The sequence below is a fragment of the Moschus berezovskii genome, chromosome 19 (assembly GCF_049115385.1).
Source record: "Moschus berezovskii isolate FMDL1 chromosome 19, NW_MosBer_1.0, whole genome shotgun sequence".
NCBI classification, from domain to species: domain Eukaryota; kingdom Metazoa; phylum Chordata; class Mammalia; order Artiodactyla; family Moschidae; genus Moschus; species Moschus berezovskii.
This window is the reverse complement of record NC_142478.1, coordinates 70613172-70633859: the sequence shown is the minus strand read 5'-3', so window position 1 is coordinate 70633859 and position 20688 is coordinate 70613172. Positions and strand designations below refer to the sequence as shown.

At 44.2% G+C, this 20688-nt stretch overlaps 1 protein-coding gene across 2 annotated transcripts in view; it reads left to right on the top strand.

Annotated features, from left to right (window-relative positions):
- PITPNB (phosphatidylinositol transfer protein beta) overlaps nucleotides 1-20688 on the top strand; it is a 63022-nt gene that overhangs the window by 5682 nt on the left and 36652 nt on the right. For both annotated transcript variants that reach the window (XM_055404414.2, XM_055404415.2), the window contains exons 3-7: nucleotides 2753-2898; nucleotides 10005-10096; nucleotides 10722-10729; nucleotides 11243-11317; nucleotides 12876-12959. In XM_055404414.2, coding sequence (XP_055260389.1) covers nucleotides 2753-2898; nucleotides 10005-10096; nucleotides 10722-10729; nucleotides 11243-11317; nucleotides 12876-12959 — 405 coding nt within the window. The remainder of the gene's footprint in view (nucleotides 1-2752; nucleotides 2899-10004; nucleotides 10097-10721; nucleotides 10730-11242; nucleotides 11318-12875; nucleotides 12960-20688) is intronic.

The following is a 20688-nucleotide window of genomic DNA, read 5'->3' as shown; positions in this document are numbered from 1 at the left end:
TAAGTCTTGCTTACATAGTTTATTTTGGTATGCTAAAATGAGGTCATATTTTCATTTATCTTTACTTTGCCGTACGTGACAGTGAATTATGATGTGCTAGAGATAATTAATTGTAAATGAGTATTTGTTACCCTGCCTGGTTTTGGAAGAGTCTGAGAACGCTGACTAACCTGTCCGGTGCAGGAATTCTGTCGACAGTGTGTCAGAGAATGGAGGTTCCTGATGCATCCTGGGCACTTCGGGGTTAAGTCACTGGCTGCTTGGAGAAACCGCCTACTTTACTGTTGGATATTTTAAACATTTCTCGTCAGTTTAAACCAAAATCTGCTTTCCTGTAAAGCCTGCCTGCTGTTTACAGTTCCTTCCACTTGAGCAGAAAGGGTGGGAAGGAAGCCTGTTCTCTCATCTGTGGTGACCCTTCAGGGTAACTTTTGGCAGTTCTCTCTCCTCTCCTCTGCCCTTTTGTCCCACCTCTTCTGCCTGTGGTCCCAAGGTTAAGCACTGCCGGCACATTCATGTGGCCCGTGTAACAGCACCTCTAGACCTCCTCACCAGCTCGTCTCGCTGCTGCATGTGCTGTGCTTGTTGCTCTCAGCGGAAAACAGCGTTCTGCACAGCCACGCGAGAGGCCGTCGTCTCCCTCGACCTGCACACGGTACAGAACGGCATCACCTGTTCAGAAAGCTGCGTGTCTTGTGGGCACAGCCATCAGTAGTACAGCTAGGAATGAAGATAAAAGCAGAGACGGCTCCTGAGAAATCAAGGTCCACGGAGCAAAACCCACAGAGGCCTTGGGGTCCTCCTGTAACTTGCTCACAGCTTGTACTCCTCAGTTATCTGGGCCTCCTAGAGCCGAGACTCAATTGGAGCCACTGGATTGGAAGTGGAACAAAACAAACTGATAACCTAAGATGTGACAGCTGACAGAAGGCAGGCAGAAGAAAAACAAATGCAGGAACTGAAAACGAGTAGCCGTCTGGCACTGTTTCATGTAGACTTGAACACAGCCACAAGTACTCAGTAGGGTCTGAGGTTTCAAATGTATTAGAACACTCAGATAAGCCAGGCACCCCAAATCTTTACTTGTACAATTGTTTGAACCTGAATGTGGAAATTGACATTTTTGTTTCTTTCTTTTGGTTTCAGCTAGTTGGATCAACTTGTTGAAATCTTTCTGAGTCTTATTATTGTCACCCAGAATAATCTCAGCTTTTTGTTATATTCAGACTTAATATGCCTCCTGTCGTTATTTAAGTTCTTAAAAATGAGAATGGAAACCTAGTGGCATGTGACAAGTTACCATTCCATTAACGACATATTTTTGAACACTGTTGTTTCTGTGTAAATTTTTGTTACTCTGTTTCTAACCAAGATCAAGTTTATCCTCAGACTAAGAGACATTTTAATCCTATTTTAAAAATATGACAGTGTTGAAAAGTGTATTTTGAAGGACTTAAGGATTGTAGCATTCCTGGACTAACCCTGGTGGTCTGTCATAAAAACCAGAAGAAGGAAGACAACCCTTTCTGCAGTCTGAAACCTCTACAAAAACTGATTTTTGACGTATTTAACAAATGTGTTAGGTTCTAGCTTCCTAAACCTTTCCAAATTTGTGTGTATGTGTGTGTGAATTAACCGTCAGTATAGCATCATATTCCCATGGCTTTTTTAGATAGGCCTATTTGCTGAGCTTACAACCACCCTAATTTTTTGTTCCTCAAAATAAAATGTTAGTTTTGAATTACTAGTTTTTAGAGGTAGCCTTTTTTTGAAAATATGCTTTAAAAAAAAGAGGAAAAAAAGAAAAACATTTCTTCAGGCTCTCATCATTAGAAGGAAGAAATTTAGCCAAATTTGAAGAGATTGGAGATGGTGCTGTGATTGAGTCACTGGAACAAACTAGAATACAGCAGCTGTGCTTCTTACCATCTGTGGGAACTGTTGGAGATTCCGGATGGGCGTGGAATAGTGCTGTCCACTCTCAGGTGTTGGTGCAAGCCAGCAAGAACTCTCATTCACTTTAAAGTGAAAGAGAAAGCGCTGTCAGCAACTTCTTGCCTCTTAATGGTAATATTTGTTTACTTATGCTTTAAAACCAGTTTCCTTTTACTGGAGAACTTCACAGTTCAGACCCTAGATGCCCAGTACTGTGTCTGTTTAGGTGGGCCAGAGCCAAATCAGGCATGCACATACACAAGCATGGAAACAAGACCCCAGAGGTCTTCTAAACTTTGCACTGTAATGGTTCTTTGTATTTGCAGGCTTTGATTATCACTGTATAGCCCTCCTCATTATTGAGAACGGTATTCTCATTACTCATCTTTCTTTTCTGGCTAAGAAGTAACAGATATATTCCTGTCATACCTTCTTTAGGATTTTGTGATATAAAATGAGATGTCATAAAGGTGAAGATGATTTGGAAAATATGAATGTATATTTATTATTCAAAGAAAATGCATCTTGACATTGAAACAAGTGGATAGTATGTATTAAAGCACCAGAATATTTGTAACTAACAGTTTTCCTAAATAATGGAAGTCTTGTAAACTGTTATAGTTTCTTGAAGCTGTATGATCATCTGGTGTTCATCTCTCCACACATACTAATTTCTCATCTGAGTCATGTTTTCATGTGGAACATATGTGCTCAGTGGTTGGGATGTGCTTCTCTGTATCTGCAGAAAGATTTTAGCACAGGAATTTTTTGCAGTTACTGCTGATTTACTGAAGTTCTGTACTCTTTGATATTTCAGTATCAGGTTGGGCAGCTTTACTCTGTGGCAGAAGCCAGTAAGAATGAGACTGGTGGTGGAGAAGGAATTGAAGTCTTAAAGAATGAACCTTATGAAAAGGATGGAGAGAAGGGACAGTATACACACAAAATTTATCACCTAAAGAGGTAAGCAGGGTGTTCGCATTTCGTGCTTAGTCATCATATTAAATAATCACACTTTGACTATCCAGCCGCATATTAAGCATGTAACTACCTAATTGACCATTGGGTGACATTCTTATTGTGATAGTATGTTGCATTTTAATTTTTGAGAGCATTCCATTGTTTTTAAATTATGAATTGATCTGTCTGCTTATTAAAAAATATTCAAACAGAAGATGACAAGTTAAAAACTTAGTACCCACCTCGTGTTATCACAAATCCATATCGCTAGAGAGAAACTAGAAACAACTTAGACTTTGTCCCTACAGATCATTTTCTACACATATTCAAAGAAATTTTTTAGAAACAAAAATGTCACCTGTGTCGTTTCTTGCTGTCCACTGCAAACGATCTACACCGCACGCTCAGCTCTGCACTCTGCATTGATTTTTATGCAGTGATGCGTCGTGAGCATCCTTCCGTGTTGTTGCTATTTAATGCCCTTTCCTTATTTTCAAAGCTGAGTAAAACATCTGGGTGTGGCCATAAGCACAGTTTGTTAACCATTCTCTAAATGATAAGTCGATTTAGGTGTTCTAGGTATTTGCCTTCTTGTCTGTTACAGGTAATGTTTCTGTGAAGGTGGCTGTGCATGTCGTTATGCTGCAGGTTCCCGTTTCTCTGGAAGGAGTTTGTTACAGTAGGATTGCTGGAAGTCTGTGCTTTTGAAAGTTTTAGTATTATTGCCAGATTGCGTTCCAAATATTTGAGAGCGTTCATTTCCCCATAATTTTCTTTTTAATTTTTGCCAATTTGACACACAGAAAATAGCCTCTTGTTTAAATTTGCATTTCTCTATCAGTGAAGTTAAATGTTCTTTCGTATTAACTGACCCTTTGAATTTATTGCGTGACTTGACCATTCAAATCCTTTGTTCATTGTTTTTATCTCTTAGTTTGCAGTTCTCCTAAGTTAGGAAGTTTGATCTCTGTTTTTTTGTATAAATATTTTAAAATAGAAAATGCATACTAATATTTATGTAAGGGCAGAAGATCAGTAATGGTTTTTAAGAGTGTCTTGTCAGTAGTGTCTGCTGCTAAGTCACTTCAGTCGTGTCCGACTCTGTGTGACCCTGTAGACGGAAGCCCACCAGGCTCCCCCGTCCCTGGGATTCTCCAGGCAAGAACACTGGAATGGGTTGCCATTTCCTTCTCCCAGTAGTGTCTAGTCTCCAGTTTATCAAAGGAGGAGGGAATCTGCTCTGCACTTGGCTTTCTTCTCTTCATATTGATTCATGGTGGGGTTTTGTAGAACCTTCTAAGTTTGTGGATGAGCTGTGATGATTTGTATTTTTCATAATTCTCTCAGTTTAAGGCGGTTGCTTTGTTTATGACACATGAAAATAAAGTGGGTTATCACTTTGTGGAACCTTCAGTTTTACTTTGATGTCATCTTAGAATGCAGCATTTCTTTGCTTCTGCTGCAGAAGCGAGGGCAATAACTTAGATGAGTCAATTATCCAGAGACTGTGTTATTCATGGTTTCTTTTAATTCATTAGCACCGTAAGTATATCTAAAAATGTGCCTTTTTAGAAAGTTTAGCATTCTTCATGGTATAACCCATATAGTATTCATAGTATTGAATTTACTTTGTCTACTCAGGTTTGCTTTTCTAGCACTTGACATTTACTCATTCCTTGAATTTTACCAATACTTAAAAACCCCTCCCTTTATTGTCACCAGTAAACACTCTGGGGAATCTAAAATAAACCAGAAAGTCTGATACAGGCCTTTGAGACCGGCCCTGTGTGATCCATCTGCTCCCTGCCCACCTCACCATGCTAGGCTTGTGTCCCTCTGTTCTTTCTTGGCCAGCCTTCACCTTGCTGGAGGCCTCCGAGTGGCCCTTTGGTCGTGCGGGCCCCTCTGCCCGCTCTGTGATCACTGTCTCTGGATGCAACTGGCCCTCAGGTCCCTGCTGCAGTTGGCTGAGCCTCCCTCGCCTCCTCTGAGTATTTTGGCCGCACGTGCCATTCACCCATTGCCGTGTTCCTTGAGCTCATGGCACATTAGGAACGCTCCTTCTCTTTCCCTTTTGATGTCTCCTGGTCTGCTCTCCACTTCCGTCTTCAGAAGGTGAGCTCTGGGTAGGAATTGTCCCTGTTTGTACACCGTTATTTACATGGTCCCTGGCACAGTGGACAGTCAGTAAACACTTGAGTGGATCAAGGAACGAGGTCTCTATTTACGTAAGGTGTATTTCAGTTGATTTTAAAGTGAGAGCTTACTTACTCAAGAAGACCTAAACTTTCCATTGGGGAAAGCGCAGTTTGCAATGATTTGCCAAGGTATTATTTATCTCAGGAACAGGATCTTTAAAGTTGGCTCCTGCATCAGGAGAGCCTCCGTGTACCCTGTGGTCGTTTATTGTGTGTTGTTATACTCACGTCAGCCTTCTGTCCTCTTCTCCCACTCGGACCAAGGCATCTCACTGCACCATACACAGGTTCACAGCCATGAGTACCTCGAGGTTAGATCTGATACTGATAACACAGCTGATAAAACACTTCAGTCGAATTTTAACTTGGAGTTAAATATTCTGTATTCAGAGATGGGGTGGGGGAAGGCTATGGCAAAGCATGTTCGTGCAACTGGACGTGATACTATGACTAACGCTTAAACTCTGTGGTTGAGATGTGTTTACCTTGAGGTAAGCACTGTCACAAATCCTGGTTTAGTGTGAGAGCACATTTTGTGACTAGTTTGGAGTAACGAGAGGATGCATGTTCTTTTTAGTTTGTTTCTGAAGGTCTAGCTCTGTTTTGTTAATTTGGCTACTGTTTGTCCGTTTTCTGAGACTCAGCTTCCAAAACAGAGTTTCCTGCATGTTGCTGAAATGACTTCCTAAGTGACACTGAGGGGGAGAATGAGGTATATATTTTCTCTTGTGTATAAATGGCGCCTTTGACTTGTCTTGTTAGAAATATATTGAAGTTGCCCTTGATGAAAATTATTCTCCTTTGAAATAGAATTGAAATTTTATTTTATTTATTCCATTTGTGCATTTCCCCTAAATGTAGTCAGTTCATGTTCTCATATTAAACATGAAAAGCCAGTAAATTTGAAACAACAACTAGTTCAAAGGTTTGCTCATTTTTCTGTTACAGATGTTCAGTTGCCAAACTGTGTCCAGCTCTTTGCTTCCCTGTGGACTGCAGCATGCCAGGCTCCCCTGCCCTTCACTGTCTCTGGGAGTTTGCGCATCATCCTCATGTCTTTCAAGTCAGTGATGCTGTCTCATGAACTCATCCTCTGGCGTCCTCTTCTTCTGCCTTCAGTCTTTCCCCCCATCAGGGTCTTTTCCAGTGAGTCAGCTCTCCACATCAGCTGGCCAAAGTATTGGAGCTTCAGCTTCAGCAACAGTCTTTGCAGTGAATATTCAGGACTGATTGCCTTTAGGATGGACTGGTTGGATCTCCCTGCCGTCCAAGGGACTCTCAAGAGTCTTCTCCAGAACCACAGTTGAAAAGCATCAGTTCTTTGGTGCTCAGCTTTCTTTATAGTCCAGCTCTCACACCTGCACATGACTACTGGAAAAACCATAGCTTTGACTATACAGACCTTTGTCTGCAAAGTGATGTCTCTACTTTTTAATATGCATTCTAGGTATGTGATCGCTTTCCTTCCAAGGAGCAAGCGTCTTTAATTTCATGGCTGCAAGGAACCCGAGAAAATAAAATCTGCCACTGTTTCCATTTTCCCCCCATCTATTTGCCATGAAGTGATAGGACCAGATGCCATGATCTCAGTTTTTTGAATGTTGACTTCCGAGCCAGCATTTTCACTGTCCACTTTCACACTCATCAAGAGGCTCTTCAGTTCCCTCTTCACCTTCTGCCGTTAAAGTGGTGTCATCTGCATATCTGAGGTTGTTGATATTCTCCTAGCAATCTTGATTCCAGCTTGGGATTCATCCAGCCTGGCATTTCACATAATGTACTCTGTATAGAAGTTAAATAAGCAAGGTGACAATACATAGCCTTGACGTACTCCTTTCCCAGTTTGACCAGTCTCTTGTTCTTTGGTTGCTTCTTCACCCGTATACAGGTTTCTCAGGAGGCACGTCAGGTGGTCCGCTGTTCCCATCTCTTGATGAATTTTCCACAGTTGTTGTGATCCACACAGTCAAATGCTTTAACGTAGTCAGTGAAGCACAAGTAGATGTTTTTCTGGAGTTCCCTTGCTTTCTCTATGATCCAACGAATGTTGACAATTTGATCTTTGGTTCCTCCAACTTAAACATCTGGAAGTTCTTGGTTCACATACTGTTGAAACCTAGCTTGAAAGACTTTGAGCATTACCTTGCTAGCACTTGAAATGAGTGCACTTCTACAGTAGTTTGAACATTCTCTGGCATTGCCCTTTGAGATTGGAATGAAAACTGACCTTTTCCAGTCCTATGGCCATTGCCAAATTTTCCAAATTTGGTGACATATTGAGTGCAGCACTTTAACAGCATCATCTTTTAGGAGTTGAAAGAGCTCAACTGGAATTCCATCACCTCCACTGGCTTTGTTTGTAGTAATGCTTCCTAAGGCCCTCTTGACTTCACACTCTAGGATGTCTGGCTCTAGGTGACTGACCACACCAGTGTGGTTATCTGGTCATTAAGAAGTTTCTGGTATAGTTCTTCTGTGTTTTCTTGCTACCTCTTTTTAAGCTCTTCTGCTTCTGTTGGATCCTTACTGTTTCTGTGCTTTACTGCGCCCATCCTTGCATGAAACTAAGTCAAACATGAGTTGAAATACACATGGTAGAAAAAGCATTCTAGAATTAAAATAATGGGCATTTGGAAGCACGATGAAGAAATACTAAGAATTTTTTAGAGATTGGTCTTATGCTGACCTTCAGTAACTGATTGCCAATTTTTTTGTGTCAGCAAAATTTGAAACTTGATGAATATTAAGGTTTTTAGAATATTGGGCACTATAGAAATAGAATAATTAAGAATATACTTCTAGTACACAGCTATTTTTTCCTGCCTTTTTCTAAGTTGACCAGGTGAACTATTGATAATCTGTTTGTCATATCTGCAGATAACAAGTAATCTTGTAGCTTGTAGTTTAAAAAATTCCCCACATGGATTACATTATACCCTGATTAGACCTCTTCAACATTTAAAGGATTCTTGGTTCCAGTTTTTTTACCAGTGCAAGAAATGGTTTGGAGTGCTTAGATCTTCTTTGACTTTTAATGTGACATGACTTTGATGTATCCTGTCTTCATTTTCCTGAAGTTATACCCCTTTGTATGAATTTCCTAAGATTTCAAAAGTAGCAGGTGCTCAGAGAATTAGCCCTCCTTCATTAATATCTTTTAAGTTTATGCCCTTGCAGTCTTGGGCATACTGTGTATGTGATAGTAATACTTCAGCTTTTCCAATGATTTAAAGATTTAATTTGCCACTATAGTAGGAGTTTGGAACCATAGCATTCTTTTTATTTGGCCATGCCATGTTGCTTGTTGGATCTTAGGTCCCTGACCAGGGATCAGACCTGGGCCCCGGCAGTGAGAGTGCCGCACCCTAACCGTGGGGCAGCTGGGGGTTCCTGAGCGGCGCCGTTCTCGCACACCGCAGAGGCGAGGAGAGGGCTGTCTACCCTGCTCTCTGCAGTCACACGGCACTCCAGCTGGTGTGGGGCCCATTCCACCGTCCTTGCTTAGCTTCTGAAAGTCAGCATAGGCATATTTCTGATCAACTGCAGAAATTAAGTTGTGCTTAAGTTTTCAGAAAGCAGCTCTGATGGAAAGGATATACATAGGACTTCAAGTTGGAGGATATCATTTTGACATTGTTATTTAGCTACTTAAATGCTGGTTATATGAAATAATGAATTAATGGTTAACTCATAGTGTTATCGGGGGATTAAAGTGAAGAAAGGCATATAAAAGCACCAAGCTACGTGTCAGCTTATAATTAAAAAGCACCCAGCTAGCTCAGTGGTATAAAGAATCCGCCTGCCAATGCAGGAGACACAGGAGACATGGGTTCCATCCCTGGGTCAGGAAGATCCCCTGGAGGAGGAAATTGCAACCCAACTCCAGTATTCTTGCCTGGGAATCTGTGGACAGAGGAACCTGGAGGGCTCCAGTCCACAGGGTCGCAAAGATTCGGACACGACTGAGTGACTAAACCACAGCAACGACAGTTACCGTTTAGTCAGCTCACGTGGCAATGTGCCTGCTGCTTAACACATTACAGATCCTGTCTAATGGGATCCTCTCAGTAACTTCGCAGAGTAGGTGATATGGACTCCATTCAGCACAGGAGGGAGTTCAGAGAGCCCCGTGAGACAGTATGCTGCAGGTCACACAGCTTCTTCAGGGAGATGTTGGGATTTGAATCCAATCTGTGGAAAGGCTGCATGTGTAAAAGTTTCTGTACCATAGGCGCCAGTCAGGAAGATGGTCATTTCATTGGCACTGCTTTGAAGATTGATAAAACTAATTTTCCATGTTTGTTAAAACTAATTTTCCAGTTGTGTGTTCTGTTAGCGGTGTGTCTGTAGTTGTGTTTTGCCCACTTATCTGTTGGGATCGTTCCTGATAATCTCATGAATTTGCACAAGCTCATCACGTGTTAGCTAACCTGTATGATCTGACCAGACTTGAGGCAGCAGTTGACATTCATTTTCCAGGTCGACACAATTTGACACTTACGTATGTTTGCCTATTTTCCTGTGTACACGGACCCTTCGTATTATCATTTTTCTTTAAGTTTATTCTGTAAAATGTATTAAAAGGCTTTTATTCCGAGTCATTACCTTATTCTGGAGACTCTTTACTGTAACAGTGTGGTGTGGTCTGATTGCCAGAGACAACTTCCATGTCACACACAGGTTGAACAGTTTCAGTTAACTCTTAGATCTCGTCTTATGGGAGTAGGTCAAAAGCCATAAGAAAGAATGACTTCTGTTTAAAAACACAATCTTCTGTGTGGTTAAACACAATCATTTTGTCGTCTCTACATTAATTATTTATACTTGAGTACTCTTTGAAGCAGTCTGATGGAAGCCGACAAAGAAGTAGTGGTGCTGTTGAGAATATATCCAGTGTTTCTCTCCTCCCAGCAAAGTCCCTGCGTTCGTGAGGATGATCGCTCCCGAGGGCTCCTTGGTGTTTCACGAGAAAGCCTGGAACGCATACCCTTACTGTAGAACAAGTAAGTCTGGTTCCCAGAAACCGTCTTGCCCCTCTGCCCTGCACTCCTGGGGTCCACGCCTTAGAGAAGGGTGACACCATGGGGGGTCTTCTGTGGGGGTCACTGCGTGAGCTGTGGCAGAAAAGCAGCTGCAGGGGTCCCTCCCCCAAGCCTTGGTGAGGGACACAGTTCCTTCCCAGATGACAGGCACCCTGAGATCCTTGTTGACCAAGCAAGCTCCATGGGCAGCAGATAAAAGGAATACAGAAATCTTAAAGGTTACCCTCACGCAAGCGTCGTTTGATGTAGTTTCAACAATATTTCGCTTCCATTGCCACGTGGTGGAACCGTATCCTGTTGTTTGTTCTGTCAGCCTTATAAATGGTGTTTTGCTCTTGTGACATTATTCCTTTTACCATTGTTTTAAAATTACTTAAAATGATTAGATTGCAACTCCACAGTCTTAATATATCCCATAGTGTCGCTCTGTTTAGAGATTGTGTTTTGCAGATCTAAACCAAATGTTCTGTGTTGGCAGGTAGTTTAATCTTTGTGACATTAAATATTGTGGCAGACTATTTTGGCTCCGATTAATATTCTGAAAATTTTTCCTCCTTTGTTGCCTCCCTGTTCTGGTATGCCTCAGTTGTAACGGTGAGTAAACCTGTTTCTGTATCACATAGTCTTCATCTTTAAACTTCGCTTTATGTAGTAATTGCTTTCAACTATCTGTTGCTTCATTTTCCTAAAACTGCCCACCGCTGCATGGCCCTCTATTCTCCGGGCACCAGCTCACACTCCACCACGTACTCCACTATTAAGGGGCTCTTTGCAGCCTTACCTCGACATCTCCCTCTTGACTTTATTTTGCTTCTGCTACTTGCCTTGAATGCCACATCCGCTCAGCACACCTCACAGCCTCTTCAGTGTTAGCCCCATGCACTGCATGTCAAGCAGGGGTGTGTGCGTTATTTAAATGCATGCCGCAAGCAGTCGGTTGGCCTGACAAGTCTGTAAAAGTCGGCAGCTAATGATTCTTTGTCACCTGAGGACCAGTCTTCTTGTAGAGTCAGAGCGTGGACGCTTGTGCCTGGGGAACGCTCCTGCAGACACAAGCCCAAGAACCGGCGAAAGGTCACTGTCATTTTGCTGTTGTGTTTTCCGCAGAACGAATATATGAAAGATGATTTCTTCATTAAAATTGAAACATGGCACAAACCAGACTTGGGAACGTTAGAAAATGTAAGTTTTTGACTCCGGGCTTTCAGTGTAGAAGGCCTCTGAAGTGGGGATACCGTAGCATTGTGTCGATGCCAGCATGACGCCAGCGGCCTTAGATGAGTGCTCGGCCACGCTGGCGTGTGTCAGACTGCTGCGGTGAGGCAGGCTTGCCGCCAGAAACCAGTGGGGCTTCCCTGTCAGTTCCCTCGCCGTGGTGTGTGAGTGGACTTGGTGAGGCCGCTGCTTTTGTCAGCAGTTCTCTTTATCTGAGATTGGGAGAGGGTAGGTAAACAAAACACAGATAATCCTTAAGCCAGTTTCAGCTGTTAATTAAAAAAAATTTTCTTGTTTTTAATCTCTGTATTTGCCAGAGCTCCTGTGCATAGCAAAATTGATTGCTTTAATTTTCACCGCCATTCCATTTGGCCTGAATTATTGGTTGATTTCAGAGAAATGCCCAAAAGGCAGGAAGGAAAGAAGGTACTTTGAATAACTTACAAAAATGTTGAAAGCTCCTGACTTTTACAAATTGGTGCACTTTTATCCCTTAAATGAATTACCAGAAAGTCGGTTACGACTTGGTATAGCTTCTAACTTTAACTTTCGGTAAGGTTTAGCAGGTAGCTTGGGAGGGCGTCTGTGTCTGCTATAGGTTGATGCCCTGGCCCAGGGGTTCTCAGGCGCTTGGTCCCTGGAGCAGCAAGCAGTGGCATCTGGGAACTTGTTGGAAGTGCCAATGCTCAGGCCTCACTCCATACACTGGATCAGAGTCTCTTGGGGACAGGGCCCTGCAGTCTGTTTTCTGGTGGGCATTCCAGTTTGAGAACGACCATTGCAACCTTTTGATATGCTGTTACAGGAAAGTAAGTTTATGGGTAATGGTAGAGTATGTTTTTTTCTCTGCTTTTCTGTTACTGGTGCCAATCAAAGGAACTTTTAAACTTCAAGATGATCACTTACTTGTATTTTTTTTTTTTTACAGTAACTAAAATTTAGAGTCTGAGGTATTTTGGTATGCTTTAGTCTGTATGATTTAATTTGCCATCTTTAGCGTTCAAATGGGCCTGTCTTTGGCAATTTTTAAACAGTTATTTATGGATTCATTGATGGAATTTCAGAAGTAAATGATTGAATGACATGAGGTTTAGAGGAATTGACATCCTACTGAAGTGGAATACCTTTAGAGTGAATCAAGTTCAGAAGAGGTTTTAGAGCTTATAGTGCAGCTTCTTAAAATCTAATTACAATGTCACCTTCTGTTTGTCTAGGACTTAGAGGTACAAGGACTTTGTCTTGTATCAGTTGGGTTAAACATAGATGAGGTTTATTTTTTGTATTAGTCATCTCTAAGAGTTATCAGAAAATAATGATGACCAATTTCTGTGAATTTGGCAGCATTCTCTTCCCTCCATCCTTCAGACAGCTGATGTAATGAAATAGTAGCTTGGGTTCTTTTTATTACGGCTCTTGATGTACTCTGAGAGACTCAAGATAAAGATTATATATGCAAGTGTACTAGATTTGCCTAACGAGAAAAGTCTTAAGCTGGCCTTGTTTCCTTTCTCTCTGTCATTTATAGGTACATGGTCTAGATCCGAACACGTGGAAAACGGTTGAAATTGTCCACATAGATATTGCAGATCGAAGTCAAGTTGAACCAGCAGTAAGTACTGCGTACAGCTTGATAACATTTTCACCGGTTACCTCTTACCTCTAAAAGTTCTTTTGTTCGATTCTTGTATGGCCTACCTTTCTACTCTGAAAGAAGTCTGGAGCTCAGCTCTGGGTCCAGAAAGAGGTCAGAGCAGCAGGAGAGATGAGAGAGCAGGAGTGGGGTGGTTTGTTTCTCGTGTGGATGTCACCTTTGCACAGGCGATCCCTTTGAGAAGTCTCAGTATACCCGGGATACATAGGGGTTTGCTTTCATTGAGGGAAATAAAAACAAACATTATTTCACAAGAGTTCTCTTGAGCTTCTTTAGATACCATGGGTCCCTTATACGTTTCAAGTCTGATTAAGAGAGCAGAATTTCAGCTTAACAGACTTTCAGTATCAGTTCAGTCTCTCAGTCGTGTCTGACTCTACGACCCCATGGACTGCAGCACACCAGGCTTCCCTCTTCATCACCAACTCCTGGAGCTTGCTCGAACTCATGTCCATCTAGTCGGTGATACCATCCAACCATCTCATCCTCTGTGTCCCCTTCTCTTCCTGCCTTTAATCTTTCCCAGCATCAGTGTCTTTTCGAAAGAATCAGTTCTTCATATCAGGTGGCCAAAGTATTGGAGCTTCAGTATCAGTCCCTCCAGTATTCAGGGTTGATTTCCCTTAGGATCGACTGCTTTGACCTCCTTGCAGTCCAGGGGACTAGTCTTCTCCAGCAGCACAGTTCAAAAACATCAATTTTTTAGCGCTCAGCTTTCTTTATTCTCCAACTCTCACATCCATATGTGACTGCTAGAAATACCACAGCTTTGACTAGGCAGACCTTTGTCAGCAAAGTAACGTCTCTGCTTTTTCATATGCTGTCTAGTTGGTCATAGCTTTTCTTCCAAGGAGCAAACATTTTTTAATTTCATGGCTACAGTCACCATCTGCAGTGATTTTGGAGCCCAAGAAAATAAAAGTCTGTCACTGTTTCCATTGTTTCCCCATCTATTTGCCATGAAGTGGTGGGACCAGATGCCATGATCTTAGTTTTTTGAATGTTGGGTTTTAAGCCAGCTTTTTCACTCTTCTCTTTCAGTAACTCAGGGCTAAAGTTTTCATTTGTGGAAAACAGTTGATGGTAGAATATCCCAGTTTAACAGTTATGTAGCTTTCACTTTTGAGTCTTACGGATGTAGATCTTTGACTACATCCATAGTCAAATGTCTAGACTTTTGACTTAATTTTTTTAAAAAAATTGTTTTCACCTGCAAAGGACACTTTATTCCTCATCAGCCCCACCCCCCTAACACCAGTTAAGACCCTTGTTACTGCTTTAGCCCAGTAAATGGTAACTCAGTTCTTACAGTGTGTGGGGCACAGCTGCGGCCTTTCTACCTGCTGAACTAGCCGGCAGCCCTCTGTGCCTGCTGAAACTTTGCAGTGAGGGTGGCACCTCTCGGTTTGTCGTGTCAGCACAACATGTTCAGTTAGGGTCCCTTTCCATTTCAATTTTGGCGCTTATTTCCTGAACTTGAGCAGTGTTGTAAGATGAAACAAACAAAAAAAACTAATGTCTGGTTTTGCCATTGAAATTGAAAGGTCAGCTTTCAAAAACAAAGGTTGGACCTCTTCTCAGAAATCACCGGGGTGGGGACCACCAGCAGTGACCCTCTGCTTATCTAGGTCCTGTTCTATGGGCCCCCTCCCTGATAAGAGCTGTGAGCGCAGAGGTTTGCATTCCACGTTGTTCTCCTGCAGAGCGCAGGGCACCTCTGTTTCTTCCGGGACCACTGGAGCGGTTTTTCGTTCCTGTCCTTGGGCCACAGTGGGCTCCCAGTCAGTGTTCACAGGCGAGAGTCCACCCCAGCGGCTCTGGGCGGAAGTCCCTGGGGTGCAGAGGAGCGGCAGGTGGCGGGCTCTTGGAAGGACGTATGGGTGGATGGACGGGCCGGGTGAGGAGGGTCTGCATTGCGAGTCCAGGGCAGTGGCACTGAGAACATGCAGTCAGAAACTAGGTTGGCTTCAGAGTCTGCAGTTGCTGCCTGCCGGCTCCTTAGTTACCTAACCTCTCTGTGCCTGTTTTATCTTGTGTAGAATGGGGCTGATTACCTCACAGGAGTTAGCGTGAACACTTAGAGCAGTGCCGAGTGGAGTGAATGGTCGCCGTCCCGGTCATTATTCTTAGCAGGAGTTCTGAGAATCTGTGTGCGAGCATGGTTTGGGGGGTGAATAAGTACGTATATGCGGTTTTTCACATAAGTATGTGCAGTTTTCTTTTTCAGCATTCATAGCGCCCGTTTTCCGAGTTACCCTTTAAAGATTAGTGAGACAATTGTTGTTGTGTAGTTGCTCAGTTGTGTCCAACTCTTTGTGACCCCATTTACTGGAGCCCTCCAGGCTCCTCTGTCCATGGGATTTCCCAGGCAAGAATACTGGAGTGGGTTGCCATTCCCTTCTCCAGGGGATCTTCCTGACCCAGGGATTGAACCCATATCTTTTTCATTGCAGGCGGTTTCTTTACCGCTTAGATACCAGGAAGTGAAAGTGTTGCTCGCTCAGTCATGTCCGACTCTTTGCTACCCCATGGACTGTATAGCCCACCTGGTTCCTCTGTCCATGGAATTCTCCAGACAGAAATACTGGAGTGGGTTGCCATTCCCTTCTCCATAAGCCCAGTAAAATAATAGCCTGTTTTAAAGTTTACTGACTTTACAGTACCTTTTTTTCTTTATTGTGATGATATACATATTAGCCACTTTTAAACATGGAGTGCTGTGACGTGCATTCACAGTGTTGTACGACCATCACCACCATCTAGCTCTGGAACATTCCCACCTCCCCAGAAGGACACTCTGTCCCCGTCTCCCCACACTGCTCCCTCCCCACAGCCTTTGTGCCACTCAGTGGCTTCTGCCCCTATGGCCTTGTCTGTTGTGGATATTTCATATGGATGGGATCATTGAAGTGTCTGGACTTGTGTGTCTGGCTTCTTTTACTTTGGTGTAATGTTTCCAGATGCATCGACCACGTAGGACGCATCTCCTGTCACTCCTTTCTATGGGTGAAGCCTAGTCCAGTGTGTGCATTCCACGTTTTGTTTATGCTTTCTTCTCTTCGTGGACATTTGGGTTGTTTTCACCCTCAGCAGTTGTAAATAGCGCTGCTGTGAACTGTGTATCATAGAAGCGTTTTGTCTGTGTGTTTTGTCAAGTCGTGGAAACTACAAGTGCAAATGATATGGCGGAGGGATTCTCAGACCTTTGGACATTTTTTTGAAAAAGAGAAAAGTCTCAACATGCATATTTCCTGCTATAAAGGGGAGAGGGGAAGGAACGCCGTGTGGTGGGAAGTGCGGGTGCCCTTGACGGTTTGGCATGTGTGAAGGCAGAGGTGGGTGAGGCTGGGGTAGTCGAGGGGCTCAGGCTCTGCCTTCTGAGAGCCTCTCTTGTGCTCTCTGCTGGCACGGACGGCTGCCCCACACTCTCCCTCCAGGTTCCACCTGGTCTCTTTGGCCTCCTCTAGTTAATGTTTCGGAGAAGGCAATGGCAAGCCACTCCAGTACTCTTGCCTAGAAAATCCCATGGATGGAGGAGCCTGGTAGGCTGCAGTCCTTGGGGTCGCTAAGGGTCGGACACAACTGAGCGACTTCACTTTCACACATTGGAGAAGGAAATGGCAACCCACTCCAGTGTTCTTGCCTGGAGAATCCCAGGGACCGCGGAGCCTGGTGGGCTGCCGTCTATGGGGTCGCACAGAGTTGGACACGACTGAAGCGACTTAGCTGCAGCAGCAGCAGCAGTTAATGTTTGCATCAGGATTAGCTTCTGTTGCAAACACCTGGACTACCTAGCCATCCTTCCTTCGTGCCAGATCCAGTGTGGGTTTTCTCTTGAATTTATTTGTTCGTTTGATTCTGCACTTTTATGATCCTTGGAAATTAGAGCCCACAGTGTCAAAGGAGGCTTTAAGGATGCATTTGCATTTCTGAAAGGACAGTGTTGTCATAGCAGTCAGCCCCTGTCGCAGGGCTTAGTCGGTGCTGCTGGCACCCCCTCAGTAGCTCCCCGAGATTGCCCCCGTGCCCTCCAGAGGCTCACACTCTGGGTGAGGCAGACCCAGCACAGTGAAGTGACTGATACAAGGTGGAGTCTGGGGTCCTTCCTCTCAGTCCGTAGCCTGTGTCCTGCAGAGTCTGCTTCGGGGGATTTCACCTTTCTTTGCATCAGTCTTCCCCTCTTCTGAGTTTCAGCTCTTGTTTGTCTCATTGCTGTGTCATATTCTGTGTTCAGGAACCTGTCTGCTTTTCACCGAGTGGCTGCTTGTGAATACTTGTCAAATGAGCTTGAGGGCAATGAAGAAACTAATTGCTCGCACCTGGGTGGCTGGAGCGAACCATTGCGCACTGCTATACTTCCCTGTGGGCTTGTAAGTCGCACAGCCTCTGTAGCAGGATTGCAGGTGTATGTCCCCTTCAGTTCAGTTCAGTCGCTCAGTCGTCTCCGACTCTCCGCGACCCCGTGAATCACAGCACGCCAGGCCTCCCTGTCCGTCACCAACTCCCGGAGCTCACTCAGACTCACGTCCACAGAGTTGGTGATGCCAGCCAGTCACCTCACTCTCCGTCGTCCCCGTCTCCTCCCACCCCCAGTCCCTCCAGCATCAGAGTCTTTCCCAGCGAGTCAGCTCGTTCTCGGAATTGGTCCTACTCAGTCTGAAGCGTGTTGTTCAGTTGCTGAATCGTGTCCAACTCTTTGCAACCCCGTGGACTGCACACAGCGCTCCAGGCTTCTCGGTCCTCTTCTGTCCTAGAGTTTGCTCAGATTCCTGTCCATTTAGTCAGTGATGCTGTCTAATCATTGGAGAAGGAAATGGCAGCCCACTCCAGTGTTCTTGCCTGGAGAATCCCAGGGACGGGGGAGCCTGGTGGGCTGCCGTCTATGGGGTCGCACAGAGTTGGACACGACTGAAGTGACTTAGCAGGAGCAGCAGCTGTCTAATCATCTCATCCTCTGTCACCCTCTTCTCCTCCTGCTCTCAATCTTTCCCAGCATCAGGGTCTCTTCCAGTGAGTCAGCGCTTGCCATCAGGTGGTCAGAGTATTGGAGCTTCAGCTTCAGCAGCAGTCCTTCCAATGAATAACCAGGGTTGATCTCCTGTAGAGTTGACCGGTTTCATCTCGCTGCAGTCCGAGGGACTCTCAAAAGTCTTCTCCAGCACCACGGTTTGAAAGCATCAATTCTTCGGCACTCAGCCTTCTTTATGATCCAGTTCTCATACCCACACATGACTACTGGAAAAACCACATCTTTGACTAGATGGACGTTTTGTTGGCAAAGTGATGTTTTTGCTTTTTAATATGCTGTCTAGGTTTGTCATAGCTTTGCCTCCCATGAGCAAGCGTCTTTTAATTTCTCGGCTGCAGTCATTGCCTGCAGTGAATTTGGAGCCCAAGAAAATACAATCTGTCACCTTAGTGTGAAGTACCAAATACATAAACGTAAGATTTTTATAAGGAAATGATCTGAAGTCTCAAATGTTTCTCCATAGGTGGGGAACTGATGTGAATGCGGTTCACCCGTATGGTGGAGTTCAGTGCAGTTTCCAGAGGGGAGTGAGCCTGTTTGTACTGATAGGGAATCCTTTCCAAGATAATGGCGAGGGAGCAGGATAATATCTATGTGCATGCATTTGCTTGCTTACGTATAGACAGTTGAGAAATACGTAGAAGATGGTGGTAATGGTGATCCTTCAGCAGACAGGGGTAGCTCGATTAGATGCGGGGGACAGGGTAAACGAGGCTGAGTCTGCAGAGGTGTGGACGGCGCAGGGGGGCGACCTCTTCTCGCTCAGTGTGGGGTTTTCTGTTTCTACATGACAGATCACCACAAACGGAGGGAGGGGTTGTGTAACGTAACCTCATCAAGGGATGACAGCCCCTCACCTTTGCCTTAGTCACTTGGCTGGAAGCAAGTCACGGGCTCCACCTGTTCTCAGGGGAGGTGATTACACAAGATTATGACTCAGTGCGGGGAGAGGGGTCATCTTAGGATGTGACTGCCACACCAGCGATCACTTGTTAGTACCTAAAACTTGTTCTTTAAGGATAAACTGACACTGGAGTTGGGAGCTTGGTAGCTGTGAATGGGCCAAGGTGGATTTCCAGCAGGGAGACCTGCAGGTGTGGAGATCCCTCTATGCTCAGGCTGATACCTGAACTCCTGGAGGGCTTCCCTGGTAGCTCAGCTGGTAAAGAATCCACCTTCAATGCAGGAGACCCTGGTTCAATTCCTGTGTTGGGAAGACACACTGGAGAAGGGATAGGCTACCCACTCCAGTATTCTTGGACTTCCCTGGTGGCTCAGCTGGTAAAGAATCCACCGGTGGTGCAGGAGGCCTGGGTTCGATCGCACTCCAGTATTCTGGCCTGGAGAATTGCAGGGACTCTATAGTCCACAGGGTTGCAAGATCCGGACACAACTGAACGACTTCACTTTAGTCTCAGTCCAACTTAATTCCTTGGTTTTCATTTTGTTTTTAATGAACCCTGGTTTTTCTTGAATAAGCTAATTTTTCTTAAAACACCTTAAATGGTTGCATTTCTGTCCTGCATATTACTTGTTTTAAAAGAAAGGGAGACGGTTAGTAATTTTGAGAGGGTTTAGCCAAGTCTCCCAAATCAGGGTGAAGATGAATTGGGTGGAAGTTACGAAACCAGGAAGTTGGGAGTGAAGAGTGGATCTTTTTACTCCACCTGGTGGGCATTTTCTGTCACTGCAGTTGGATTTAATCCAAACACGGCCTTGAACACCATGTTAGTTCAGAGCAGCTGTTGATGACTCTGAATATCTAACTCAGTGCTGGTTTGCTGGTGTCAGACAGTTCTCACTGTAGACTCGCTGGGTTTGGATCACGCTAATGTACCATATTTCACCATGCATGGAAGGGGTGTGATTAGCTCTGCAGTGTAACTGAACGCTCAGGTGGGGGCTTTTTTCATAATCGAAGGATGACATTGTCAAAATGACTCTGTGAACTTCGGCCGGTGTGACGGAGTCACCGAGTAGTTTGCTACAGGAATCATACATACGTTTAAATTGATGGTTACTTGTTTTTTTCCCTCGATGACTTAATGGGAAGCCTGCATAGGACTGTTACTGTGGCCAGTATTTTCTATAATTTTCTAGAAGATACATCACTGCCTAATGAAACAAGTTGAGCAGTCTGCGATTTGTGTGTAAATGTCCCCACTGGTTATCTTCTGGCCAAACAAAACAGATTTCTCGTTTTAGTGAAAAGAGGCATTAGAGTGAAATACTAGGATATTGTATTCTTTAAGAAGGAAGGCGCCTTCTTCTTGTGATTCCACCAGCCACCGAGCACACACCCCTGCCCCCACTCATCTCCTATGTCCCCTCAGCCTCCCACCCCTTCCCCGTTTCAGAGATAACCCAGACATCACTCCTGAAAAGCCTTCCTCAGTAAACCGGATTCCCCTTGGGGGCCTAGACTGGACTGATCATCTCTGTGTTTCTAGGACCCAGCAAGGTGCTCATTGCCTATGTCAAGAGCTTTTCAATAAAGGTTTGGTGGGAAGGTGCAGATTTTTTCTCCTGTGTGGTATTAAAATTAGGGGGTGGGGTGGACAACAATTTGGAGGAAATGAAGTTTTTATTGTTAAAGTATTAAGTGAGCAAATGCTACTTCAGTTCCTTCTTTACTAATCCTAGACCATGATGTATATA